Source organism: Colossoma macropomum, unplaced genomic scaffold (assembly GCF_904425465.1).
Source record: "Colossoma macropomum unplaced genomic scaffold, Colossoma_macropomum, whole genome shotgun sequence".
Taxonomy (NCBI): domain Eukaryota; kingdom Metazoa; phylum Chordata; class Actinopteri; order Characiformes; family Serrasalmidae; genus Colossoma; species Colossoma macropomum.
Genome location: NW_023494790.1, coordinates 36,330,989 through 36,344,705, shown reverse-complemented (window position 1 = coordinate 36,344,705; position 13,717 = coordinate 36,330,989). Strand labels below are relative to the sequence as shown.

The following is a 13,717-nucleotide window of genomic DNA, read 5'->3' as shown; positions in this document are numbered from 1 at the left end:
AGACTGAAGTCGCATACAGATCACATTTAAAAGATAATGTCAACAGCCAAACAAAGAAATCAGATTTGGGCCCCTTTTACCTGCTGTGTGAACGTAGTCAAAGTGGCTTAGGTCGGATTTGAAAAGATCAGATTTCTGTGTCCACACAGCCCTGAAAGCATCAGATCTCAGAGTCACATTCGGGCAAAAAATCTGATTGGTGCCACTTCAGCCTGGTAATGTGAACGTAGCCAATAACGCGTCGCAAACTCAAACGCGACCCGAACTCAGAAAAGACTTTCAAATCGGCAACACCTGAACTACATTTCACAAACTCACTGTAAATACAGAAAACAGATGCAACTTCAGAAACACTGAACTCTCATCATTTAGAATTTGTTTTTTAACCCCTGGATTTTTTTGGTTTCCTTTTTGGGCCAGAAAATTTGACCTTACCAGCTTTGAACAGAAGGGACAGAAGGATTTTGCTCTGAAAAGGAAGAATTTCCAGAGCACAGCAGGACTTGAAAGAACAAAATTAAGCAGTGGTCAATCGTCCTTCTGGTCTGCGTGACTCACCCAGGTGCTAAGGAACACGGTCATCAGTCTGAGAGAATATTAGTGTACATAGTCTGGCAGCATAGCGAATTTATTACCAACTAAACTTTCCCCCGAGGGTGAATGAATAACTGCAATTTATTCACAGTAACTATAAAATTTCACGTTAAATGTAGTGATTTAAACTCTGAAGTCATTACATAAACACTACAACTCACATATGCACTGCAGTTAACTAACAATTAGCAAGAGCAGCCAATGAATCAGTGATGGGATTAGTGCAAATTACAGTATTAGAGCGGCACAGTATGGACCGAAGACCAATACTGTCACTGTGTGAATATCAATATTGCGATCATGATTAAAAGACATACTGTGCACGGCTAACTGTAACAAATGAGTTGAGCTCATTGTTTTAAGGCATTTTACTTCCTTCTTCCTTGCAAGAGGCTAAAGCTTAAATCAAGATCAAAGTACCATCCTTATTTAGCCAAAGTAGCTCTTAGCTAATTTAACACGTCCACTGTCCTTTAAGACATGGTGAGTGTTGTCGCTGTACGAGATGATCTCTGCTTCAGTGCGACAGCTTGTACAGTTCCTCTGCGCTGTTCTCCAGTCGGTCTCTGTACTCCAGGTAGTTGTAGTTACCTGGAGGAACTCCCTCTGTTCCATACAGCAAACCCCAACAGCAGCAGGCGATCACTGCAGTACTGTCACTGTCGCCTGCACAGGAAATACAGAATGTGTGGAGCGGATATGAAAGACATGGATGGCCGATTTAGGGCTACATTGATCAGTCAGCAATATCAATAATGGAATAAAAGAACTCGTAGGGCTCCCGGGTGGTGCAACTGTCTTAACCAGGGGTGTCAAACTCAACTAATAAGAGGGCCATTTTTAAAAATCTCAACAAATCAGTGGGCCAGAGAACGTTTTATTTCATTTTTAATTAACGTTTTACTACTATAGACTATGGTTTATTCAAAATACGCAAAAACTTCAACAGTAAAATGTAGGTACCTGCAGTAGGCCTTGAGATATTACATGAATACTTGAAATGTTCAATATTTAAATGTGCCCAGGAGCTCAGGTAGGTTACCTATGTGCTTGAACTGGACACCTGGCATCCTTTTTTTGCTGACTTGGGCTCAATTTCTGAGCTGCTGAGCTAAAGTTAAGTGTTTATATTGGCTGAAATGCAGCTAGTGTATTAGTGATTTGACTGGTGTGGAATTGTGTAGAATTGAGGTGTAACCGATGTCCCATAGACTGTTGATGGGGTAGGAGAGTCGGAGCGCACGTCACATTGCAGTGCATGCTGGGGACTGTAGTACAGCGCACTGTAAAACGAGCTAATGTTAATAGACATTTGCAGGCCGGATAGGATTGTGTCAGGGGCCTGATCTGGCACATGGGCCTGGTGATGCTATAGCCATCTGTGGCCAGGAGTCCAGGAGAGCGGAGTAACAGTGCTCCTCCTAACGTGCTCAGCTGTCCAGTGACGTTTGCATTAGCGGCAGTTCGAAAAGTTGCAGTGGCGCTTCACAGGTCTCAGAGGAAGCCTGTGCTAGCCTTCACCCTCCTAGCGCTGGTGATTAGGGGAGTTCTAACTAGTGGGGTGGAAGTGGATACGTCTAAACTGGGAAGAAAATTGGGGAAAAAAATTCTCTTATGTATGTACTCTAGTCCTCAGGGGAGTGGGTGGGAACACTGGAATTGGGGGGCAGGTTTTAGAGGGGGGGCGTACCCTTGCTCGCTGTCCCAACACAAGTATTCACGTTACAAGGTAACGTCTGGCCCTGTGTGTCTACCCCCCATAGGGACAGATAAGTGATCACTGACCTCCGTGGAATCCCGCTCGACTCATTAGCTCCTCCCAGTTTGAGCCCGCCCCCAGAAGGGCATCCAGCGCTATCATTGGTGCATCATGGCCGCTGCGCCCCGCCCACCCGGAGAGACTGAAGCTCTTATAAGCCTCATCACGTTCAGCTGGCCCGTATTGGTCCGGCCAGATCACTGGCCCAGTCCCAGATGAGAGACCCCTCAGTTCAAGATACCTGAAAGGAGAAAGTCATTTTTTGAGTTTAAATGGAGCTTTTTGAACTGAATTTGAGACTTCGATCATGACCCGTTTGGTAATTATACCACAGTCTGAGATGTTTCTCACAGTCTGGCTGCTTTTGGATGTACATTGTAATCTATACGAAGCTTAGCCAAGCTCAGGGGTCGGCAACCCAAATGTTAAGAAGAGCCATTTTGTCCTTTTGAGCCACAATATTTTATGTCCGTTTTACAATCTTACCATCTTAAACATGTCTCAGTATGTGCTAATGTACTAGTACAGGCTAAACAATATGAATGAAAAAACAGACTTACTTTGCTCCATTTTAAGCTTTAGCTCAGCTATAGCTTCTTTTCTCGCATCTCCGGCAGGAAACTTTCTCAAAAGTAGAACATTCTCTTGTAAAATGTCTCTCAACGTTAATATTTTTTGATTTTATTTTTTGAATGGTGCCCGAGGCGCCAAAAGGTAGCTGTTGCACCATTTAAGGTGGAACGGGAGAATTCAAGCAAGCTGGTGAATGAGAAACTGACTTCAGCCTCACGACTTTTTAGTGTTTGTCAGTATCTTGCAGATTAAACGTATCAGGAAACCAGCTGGAGTGATTATAAATGCAAATAAGTCCAATCGACTGTAAATTATCGACGTCCACCTCAAATCTCTCTCTTTGCCATTTCGTTAGCTACTAACTAGGCGAGATTGTTGTCTGTGTTGCTATGGTGACCAGCAGTCTGCGCTGATCTTCAGGGTTAAAGGGTGAATCAGCAGTTCTACATTAACTCCAGAGTTTAAGACCATTTATTGTTAACCTGTGTTGAACGATCAGCAGAGCTTTATTTTACTGTAAAGGAGGATTATTTTATTTTTACCTACAAATCTGATTCTGCTGTGGAGCCACAACAGGGCAGTAAAAGAGCCGCATGTTGCCGAATGCTGGCCTAGCTTCTATTCACATCGTTGAACTATTGTGAACTATAGTGAAAACTTGGTAGGGCTGAGGCCAAGAAAGGGTCATTACTGTTGAACAAGGAGCACGTTCTCATGTAATCGGTATTAACGTGAAGAAGCAGTGGGGCGTGCAAGTCATTGGATTGGAGCTGAATCACTTCAGCACTTTTCTGTAATTTATTTTCAATGCTGTTTTTTGACGTTACATGTAAGAAGTCTACAAATCTTAAAGAAAGCGACAGGACAGCTGTGTTGGATGGATGATCATGCCGGTAGGAGCATGTAGTTCAGACTAAGATCAGATGTGAGCTCCATTTATAAGCTAATGTCAATGCTAAACCACCAATCCCAAAAAACTTGGAATGCATCATATCCCATTCTCACCATTCCCATTTCTCAGTGAAGTATCCCCAGTCTCTCTCCGTCTCCTCCACAGCGTATCCTGCTGTTTTCACAAACTCCTTCGCTACTGGACAGGCTTCCTTCACTAAGCCCAGCCCCCAGGTCGTGATTGGACGGTGCTGGACGGCGTAGGCCGTGAACAGAGCCGAAGCCACAGCGCCTAAGAATCCGGTTGGATGAGGGTGAGTCATTCTCCCCGTCTCCACAGCAACAGCCACCAATGAGGACAGCTGTTCAGGCCGAGGGTATCTGGTACAAAGAGAGAGTCTTTTGGCAAGTAGTTTAAAAAAATGAAAATATCTCTCTTATGAAGTTTCATGAAATCACAGTTCATGATCAACTTGAAATACAGGGAAAGTTCTCTCACTGCTCTTCTGACCTGAGGAGAACTTTCAAATGAGTGATGAAATGTGTTTAGGTCAGGGTTGGTAACCCAGAGCCATTTTGTCAAGTTTCAACAAAAATCAAACCACCTTAGGAGCCACAACGATTTATGTCCATTTTATTGCAGTAACGTTTCACCACCTTGGCTGTAAATATGTCTCAGTATGTACTAGAATAGGCTAAAAAATATAAAGCAGCCTTACTTTGCTCTGCTTTAAGCTTTAGCTCAGCTATAGCCACTTTTCTCACATCTCTGGCAGAAAACTTCCCACAAAAGTAAAATGTGTCTTGTAAAATGTCTCTTAACGTTCGGCTTCTTACAAAGCTGAAGCCGTTTCTCATTCACCAGCTTCTTGTTCGAATTTACCTGTTCCACCTTAAATGGTGTCTGAGGCGCCAGAAAGTAGCTAACTATTGCACTATTTAAGGTGTTATTTAAGGTATTTTTAGTGTTTGTCAGTTTCTCGTTGCAGATTAAACGTATCAGGAAACCAGCTGGAGTGATTATAAACACAAATAAGTCCATTAATCTCCAAATCATCAATGTTCGTCTTAAATCTCTCTCTTTGCCGTTTCGTTAGCTACTAGCTAGGTGAGATTGTTGTCTGTGTTGCTATGGTGACCAGCAGTCTGCGCTGATCTTCAGGGTTAAAGGGTGAATCAGCAGTTCTACATTAACTCCAGAGTTTAAGACCATTTATAGTTAAACTGTGTTGAACGATCAGCAGAGCTTTATTTTACTGTAAAGGAGGATTATTTTATTTTTACCTACAAATCTGATTCTGCTGTGGAGCCGCAACAGGACAGTAAAAGAGCCGCATGTTGCCGAGCCCTGGTTTAGTAGAACACCACAAATCCACTGGCCTTGGTTTACTACTACTGGTCTATCTTTGACATTGAATTAAAAACAGAAGCATGGCGTGATCTGATATTCTCACTCGTAGGTTATTTTCCCACTTCTGTAAGTGCAGATTCTACACTTTTCATTTCTAGCATATTTGTAAGTGGAAGATATTTTATTATGATTTGACTGTGATAACAGACGTCCTTTACTTTTTGACATGAAACAAACAATAAAAGTTTGAAACAGACTGGACACAGGATGTAAACCTGACTGATTATGTAACTAAATAATTCTACATTTATAGCCAAATAATAATGTAATGTTAATCACATGTACAGACCAAATTAGAATGGGCCTCGTTCACCAACCGTTCTTAAGAAGACATTTCTTCCTAAAACCCACTTACGCTGTTTTCACTAAGACTCTGACTCACCAGTGTTCTCTTATTTGGGATTTGTTCTTAGGTAAGAACAGAATCTACACACACTCAAGAGCACAAAGGTGAGAACAGTTCTGCGCTTTAAGAACACATCATGAATCTGACATACACTTTTTTCTTAGGATCTTTCTCAAGAACACTTTTAAGTACAAACTTATGAAGATATTGATGAATGAGGCCCATTGTTTGTGAACATAAGGGTGGCTGTACTTCTGGGTGGATAACTTGCATCCAGTCAGTGTGGAAGTAGCTCAGTTTACAACACAATTTACAATAAATTCAAACGGATGAAACATCGCAAATAACAGTAAAAACCTGTGTTTGAGGTTGTTATGTGAAATGTACCCAAGTATGCATTGCATCTTATGTTTTTCCCATTTTCCTGCTTTCAAAAGCAGATAGAGCTGCTATAAGCAGTGTAGCAGTGTCGTCCAGCTGAAGATGAAGTTGCCAAGCACTATTATTTGACCAATAAGAGAACTTACACCGATCAGACATAACATCATGACCACCTCCTTGTTTCTACGTTAATTGTCCATTTTATCAGCTCCACTTACTATATAGGTGCACTTTGTAGTTCTACAGTTACAGACTGTAGTCCATCTGTTTCTCTGATACTTTGTTAGCCCCCTTTTACCCTGTTCTTCAGTGGTCAGGACCCCCATGGACCCCCACAGAGCAGGTACTATTTGGGTGGTGGATCATTCTCAGCACTGCAGTAACACTGACGTGGTGATGGTGTGTTAGTGTGTGTTGTGCTGGTCTGAGTGGATCAGACACAGCAGTGCTGCTGGAGTTTTTAAACACTGTGTCCACTCACTGTCCACTCTATTAGACACTCCTACCTTGTCAGTCCACCTTGTAGATGTGAAGTCAGAGACGATAGCTCATCTGCTGCTGCACAGTTTGTGTTGGTCATCCTCTAGTCCTTCATCAGTGGTCACAGGACGCTGCCCACAGGACGCAGTTGGCTGGATATTTTTGGTTGGTGGACTATTCTCAGTCCAGCAGTGACACTGAGGTGTTTCAAAACTCTAGCAGCACTGCTGTGTCTGATCCACTCAGACCAGCGCAACACACACTAACACACCACCACCACGTCAGTGTTACTGCAGTGCTGAGAATGACTCACCAGTTTTGTTTCAATGTACAGTGCAGTAAATCGTTTCATATCAGCCAGTAAGTAAGGTAACTGGCAAACAAGCCAAATTAGACACTTCAGAGTGACATAAAATGGCCAAAAAGAACAAGGAAATGATTGTGAACTAAAACTATAGGTACTGTTGGTTCCTGCATTGGTTAAATAAGTCTCAGGATTAGTACAAAGTCCTGTTGTATCTGTGTGGCATCCTTGCTCTGCTGTTCTTTGCTGTTGTGACATATTAACAACAAAATGACAATATTAAGACAACCTAAGAGTGTGAAACTCTTCCTCACCTCAAGCCAATGCACATAGACCTCATAGCAGCGCCGCAGCCTGTACCTTCTGGGTTATATGCCACTCTGTAGCCTCCTTCAGTGCCTGGTTTTAACTGAGATACACCTACAAACAGCGAGACAAAGAGTACCAGCTAACTTCAGTCAGAACAGTAGCAAATACAGAATAAACAAAATGGTCGTGTTCTTAACTTTACATGGATAATAATGGAACAAGATTTTTAAGCAAGTCATTTTAGAGCTTTTTTACTGCTCCATTGGTCATGAAACTGTAACACAGTGTAGAAATCAGTCTGCATTTTCAATTTCTGTTTAAAAACAACAACAAAATTGGAGGTATGAGCTTTTGTCTTAACAGCAATGATACACAATAGCTAACTAACTTTACAGTAACCTTGTGAATTTTGCAAGCGATAATATGAAAATGATATTGGCAACTCGGTGTGTCAAATAATACAATTTCCATTTTTTTGTACATCACAAATTGTGTCCACGTTCTCTTTTGTTTGGCTTCTCAGACGTTTCCATAGCCCACTGACAAAATCTCACAAAAAAATTGAAAAGCATGATGTAGTATGTTTGAAAGAGTTTATTAAAGTAATAAGCCACGAGAGGCTGTGTGTGGGTGCGATTTTATCACGGGAAAGGGTCACTTCCCTGTGATAAAATCACAGTAACGCATGGCCTTTCGTGGCTTATTGCTTTTATAAAATGGCGGCCAACATAAAACACAATAAAATACACACTTATTTTGAGAAAATAATTCAAGTTATTATTAATAATAATCAATATAAGTATTCCGCCAAGAAATGTAGTTCCTTTAGAGTTTGGTGTCATTGTTGTTGCTCATGTCTCTCAGTTGGCTCCCTGCTCCCTACATAGTGAACTACATAGGAGTTTAAATACTGGATCCTGCAGCCCAACAGTGAATAATACAGCTAAGAAACAGTCATTTGAGACTCAGACTCATCCACACTCGATAAATGATGCACTGTTTGGCTGCAGAGGCTAGAATTTCTAAACTTTCATAGCTAGAACACTATTTAGGGAGTACGGAGCCGTTTGGGATTCAGCCTGGGTTTGACACGACTTCTGACTGAAACACGGACATTTGAAGTGGGTCAGTCATTCGAGTGATATTCTTTAGTGTTTTACACTGCAGTTTTATAGTTAATCAAACCGTAAGTGCTTTAATTCAAGCCTGTGATATTAATGATGGAGCTGTTTAGGCTGTTGGCTCTTTTACCCTGTTAGCTAGCTGACCAGTCTAGTTCTGGTTAAGAGTATAAGTTGTCAGCCCCTCAGTTTAAACAAAAAAAGGATTCTTACTTCATCATTACACTCGGTGGTCCATGTGAGCAGCATTAGAGTCAAAGATTATTCTATTAACAGCAGAAGGGTTTTTCTGCCGTGGTGCAGTGATACAGAGTTCAGTCGCTGTGAGGCGTCATAGCTGTGCTTATATCGCGGATTCCACAACGGCTTTGAACGTGGCTCAGCCAATCAGATTTTAGGACCGGAACTATGTTTTATAATGTAGCATATACATCGTTACATACGGAAATCAAGCCTCAAAAACAATCTATCACCTTTACACATGCCCACCTATTCAGTCTACAGTAATTTAGCTCCACCCACTCACACTGAAGTTATAAGGAGTGTTTCAGCCCACACTGCTTTTTTACCCAGAATGCTGGATGGTCCTGGCTTCCTTCCCTCCATGTCCTTCATTCCTTCCACATAGCGTGAAGCCACTTCCTGCAGAAGCTCCTCCCCTTCCTTTCCTACAAGAAAGCGAAGAGCGTCACCTGAGCTTATACTATAAAATTAGCTGAAAGTATTATTATTTCTTCTGATTGGGTGAAGAAACCTGTTGCTAAAGCTTCAGCCGTGGCCAGGTGGAGGACAGTGTCATCGCTGACCGGCCAGTCGGGCAGTTGAACTGTGATGTTCTTCAGTCCTCCAAGCTCCTGCAGCTCCTATAAAATTATAATAAGCTAGTTATGTAAGGCAATAAGGCAAAATTAAAGAAAAACAGCACATTTTTCTCGAACCGTGTTGATCAGTGATCTCACATGGACATGCTAATGTGGTTTCTGACTACCTATAAACATGGACAATCATATAATCATACTGGATTAAAATCGCTTCACAATTATTACTGTCAGTCTGTAAAAACTACTCGAGTTGAATTTTCCATGACAAAAAGCCCAGGATAGTATTTATGCGGCCCACCAGCGCAGCATATCTGAAACAGGCTGTCATCATCCGGCCCATTTACACCCTCATACCATCTGCTCCACGCACTCATAGTGTCAGGCTAAATCCAGCAGCTAGAAACATTTTTATTCCTGGCATGAGTGAAGCATCTGAGACGACTTTAGCTCTGCTGGAAAGGCAGACGTAAACACACGCCTCCCTCTCGGATCCAGATATTAATCTGAGAATACTGTGCAGCTTTTAGACGAACCCAGGCTTCGTTCATTTCACGCCCTGACAACTTTCTTTTTGCTGTACAAGAAGCTTAAAGATAGTCTTTTTAGTTTTTATAGTTTTTATATGTTCTTTAATCAAGCCAGGATTTGCAGAAGCCAGACAGACGCTACAAATAAATCAAAACGTCTGAATCCAATCGCAAAGCTTAGCCTCAGGCGCTACACCTGCTGCTCTTAAACGCAGTATTTTTTTCTGAAAGTCAAGGACAGGAACATGCACACAAGCTAAGAGCTGACTGTGAAGGAACAGGTCTGTAACAGGCCATGCTTAGCTGTACCACTGCATAATATATTGTTTACATGAGAATTGTGGGCGGATGCTAGTCATACACGTACCTGTCGATGGCGAATATGCAAATTGATGACAATATGCAAACTAATAAAATCAGAAAATGGATCTAAATGTGTAGAAATTGGGCCTAAATCTGCCTGGATTAGAATTACAGAGAAATAGACAAACATTTCACTGAGTATCACAGAATGGCAGTGTCGTGATATCATCATTATTGCAATGTATCGTGATAGTATTGTATCGGGCGAAGCCCTGTGATTCCCACCCCTATTTGTACCATCATCATGCATCCCTAACTGTTTGTTAATCGTCGCTGTGATATCGGCCTTTGCAATACTGATATCACATAAAGCAGCAAATAACTAATCACAATACTGCTGTGTTCTGATCAATCACAGCTCCATTAATTATTCATGTAATCCAACAAAAGTGAATTACTTCCTACCACTCATGTCACATTACTGATTCACAACTACATTTTAATATATTGCAAGGAACATTCGCGATACTAGTATTTTGTCCATATCATGCAGAATAAAAGTCACTGCACTGCAGTGAGAAGGTGGGTAACTGGCTATTGTCTTCCTTGGACTGACCTGGTGTATGGCCGGGCCGGACTCGTTGTATTCCCACAGCTGGTTCCTGTAGCCAAGAGCATCTCCAACTCCACTCAGCAACATGCCAGCCTTGTAGTGCTCAAGAGTCGTAGAGCTGGAACAAGAAAGCAGGTCCATTAGTTACTGATTGACTGAAGACAAAAGCTGCATTTGTCCATTTTCGCCTCAGCCAGTGTTATGACAGTTGACGCCTGTTGGAATAAGCCTTTTCAAACATCTACATGGGTTAATGTTAATTGTCATGAAAGGGTCTGTAGGAGTCATGTAGCCTTACAAATGGTGCCCTTCAGTGAAGTGTTACTAAAATATACTGCATTGTTCTACACAGCCTATGACCAGGGGTGGGCAATATGACGATATTTTATCGTTATCGTGATAAATTATGTCTCAATACACTTTTCTGAGCATATCGTAAAATACTTAAAAACATAAAAAAATAAACACTGACGAACCACACACTCCATTACAAAGTGAACACAATTAGGCCTGTTTAATTGGATTTAGCGCAACACACTTCATAAAACATTGGATAAAAATCCTGACCATTAGGCTACTGTTTTCATACAGTCATAAATAACAGGCTGACATAAGTTTTTTAAAAGTCAGAGGTGTTGAGTCAGGAGTTTTTTTACATGCACAGACTCAGAAAGAAGGTCCGACTCTATGTTTAGGTCTCAAATGCAAATTCAGCATTATACTGATGAAGATATGATGACAGCTGTAGATAATTCACAGGGTCCGAAGCACAGCCCACATTGCAAAATCTTTTTCTGCAGGTTGTGTGCAATTACACATTTCCACCAGAGAGGTCTCCAAATCCCCAAATCTTACATAGTGTAGCTTTAATGAGAGTTGGGACATAGATGCTTAGAGGCATGTAGGTTTTTTTTGCCTTCTGTTTTCATGGATTGAAACTAGCTTGATAACAACTTAATGCAAGGGCAAGAAAACACAGACCAGGCCTAATCCAACAGGTTAGTGTTCATTCCTTTTTAGTGTTTTTAGTATAAGTGACTGTATAAACTACTAACAGCAGAAAAGGGTCCTGTATGGAGCCCTAAACCAGTTCATATTTTAATGTGCTGCAGTATTACAATATAGCAGAAACCAGAAATTGTCATATTATGATGGCAGGTTTGGATGGGACACCAATTAAAAACATCCTCTCAGTCATGCCAAAGCTTTTTTGATGAAGAGAGGTAAAATAATACAACAGAACAAAAGCTCTGGGCTGGGGGTGGGAGATATGGCAAAAATATCATATCACGTTCCTTCAAGACATTTTCACCAAATATGATATGCCTTTTCTGAGATTTGACACGCTGGAACTGACAAAATATTATCTGTACAGCCACATAAAAAAAATACAACTACTACTACTATCATTGCTACTACTACTACTACTACTACTAATAATAAAAAAACTACAACCGCAGTGATTTTATTTTACAGGCATCACTGCACTAAATCCAGCTAATCAGGCTAATTATGCTCACTTTGTAAAGAAACCTACGGCGCCCCGCTGGTGACATCCTGTATAAATAAAAATAATGTGTGGCCTTATTAACGCGTGGGAACAAAATCACGGCTTACGAAGTCGTGGCCACGCATTAGGATCTTGTTCCCATGCTTTACTAAGTTGTGGCCACGACTTAATCATCTCATTCGCACACCTTACTAAGTTGTGGCCATGTATTATTTTTATTTATACAGGATGTCACCAGTGGGGCTCCGTAGAAACCTTAAATTGACCAGTGCTTTTGACTGATGATATTCATGAAATCCTCAGAAAAGCGTATTGTTACATAATTTATCATAATAACAATAAAATATCATCACATTGCCCATTTCTACTTTAGACAGTCCTCAATCCTGGTCCGGGGGTAGCTCTGCCAGACCAGACCAACTCAGGAAGGGCCTGTTAATTAATTTATAAGTCTAATCAAATAGTAGTTGTAAATATTATATTACAAATGAAAATATAAAAAAAATATTTAGCATAAATATATAATTTATACTATATATTTAGGATAATGTTATAAAATACATGATTAAAACTTGATCTGAAACCTCCATACTATGCATATTTTTATATTGCTTTCTCTTTTTAAACATTGCACTGTCAAATAAAAAATACAGCCTTAATTTTTATAAAGTATTAACTGCCAAAATATCTGTTTAAATTGTTTTTAATTCACTTAAAAAAAAGTTTTTTTTTCTTTCGAAGTTAAAAATACGGTGGCGATATGCAAATTATCCTCCAAGTCTGACCAATCAGCAGCGCGCTGACTGTATTCATTTCAATATCCTCACAGAAGTTTACTGAGCTTGTCGACCTCAAAATAACGGTGTAAATTTGTTCATAAATGATTAAATACTGACACATTATTGTACTAAATAATGTGAAACATGTATTGAAACATGCGGAGGGGAGAACAAACTGGTTTTAGGCTTTATTAGCTTCAGAATATGTGAATATGAAACGCTAACTGGCTCACCGGGCCATGCTCGGGTCTCCAGCCGGACTCAGCGACCTGCCAGCCGGTGAAGCGGCGCAGGAAAGTGCCGCGGATCCAAACTCGGTCCTCTCCTGCTTTACCTCCTCTAAATTTCTCAATACTGCTTTAAAAATAAGATCCACGGTCAGTCAGAAGTGAAATATATTCTCTTTCTGGGCAGCTTGTGCTCTGTTTGCCGTTATTTGTCCGCCCACAGTGTCCGCTCTGTAATACAGGACGAAGCCGTTTTAGACTCCACACAAGCTGCGAGTCGTAAACGAGCAAAAACACCAGTAAAGCTTATTGAATTTAAAGCGTATAAATAAACCGCACCGGTACGGTTTCTGCTGCTTAGACTGAATTAGCAAAAATGCAATATTCAGACAGAAATGAAGTCAGAAAAGCCGAAAGCAGAAGAGTTTCAAAAACTAACTAGCGAGTTTCTGCAAGTTGTAACAACGAACTTGACCACCAGAGGGCGCCGCGCTTAACGTGTCCTAGTTAATAAACTGAGGGGCGCATTGATCCACATGTTAATCCAGCTGTAATAAACACGACTTTTTAAGAGAAAACAGAAAATGTGAACACTGTGATCAATGACTCAGTTCACCTCACTAGAAATCCTTACCTTGTCCTTTCACAGCTGTTCATTCTAATAATATATGTTATAGATATATACAGCATTCTCTTATAGATATAATCCATCAAACACGCTGTAATGCTGTGGAAGAATCAAATCAAATCAAATCACGTTTATTACAT

At 40.8% G+C, this 13,717-nt stretch overlaps 1 protein-coding gene across 2 annotated transcripts; it reads right to left on the bottom strand.

The window, feature by feature from the left end:
• Positions 1–612: 612 nt before the first annotated feature.
• Positions 613–13,445, bottom strand: LOC118809713 (protein ADP-ribosylarginine hydrolase-like). Of its 2 annotated transcripts, XM_036573249.1 has the most exons (8): positions 12,956–13,445; positions 10,437–10,551; positions 8,924–9,032; positions 8,739–8,837; positions 7,054–7,159; positions 3,932–4,198; positions 2,380–2,594; positions 613–1,260 (listed from the first exon to the last, which is right to left on the bottom strand). In XM_036573249.1, the coding sequence occupies exons 1-8, from the start codon at positions 12,961–12,963 to the stop codon at positions 1,112–1,114; spliced, it is 1,068 nt and encodes a 355-aa protein (XP_036429142.1). In that variant the 5' UTR covers positions 12,964–13,445; the 3' UTR covers positions 613–1,111. The 2 variants fall into 2 exon arrangements, with proteins under 2 accessions (XP_036429142.1, XP_036429143.1); XM_036573250.1 differs by lacking the exons at positions 10,437–10,551; positions 12,956–13,445 and adding an exon at positions 9,289–9,345.
• Positions 13,446–13,717: the final 272 nt, after the last annotated feature.

Coding starts and splice junctions, on each gene's coding strand:
- LOC118809713 (XM_036573249.1), bottom strand. Junction 8,838..8,923: donor GGCTGAAGCTTTAGCAACAG/GTTTCTTCACCC, acceptor GCTTTCTTGTAG/GAAAGGAAGGGGAGGAGCTT. Junction 2,595..3,931: donor TTCACTGAGAAATGGGAATG/GTGAGAATGGGA, acceptor TTCTCCTTTCAG/GTATCTTGAACTGAGGGGTC.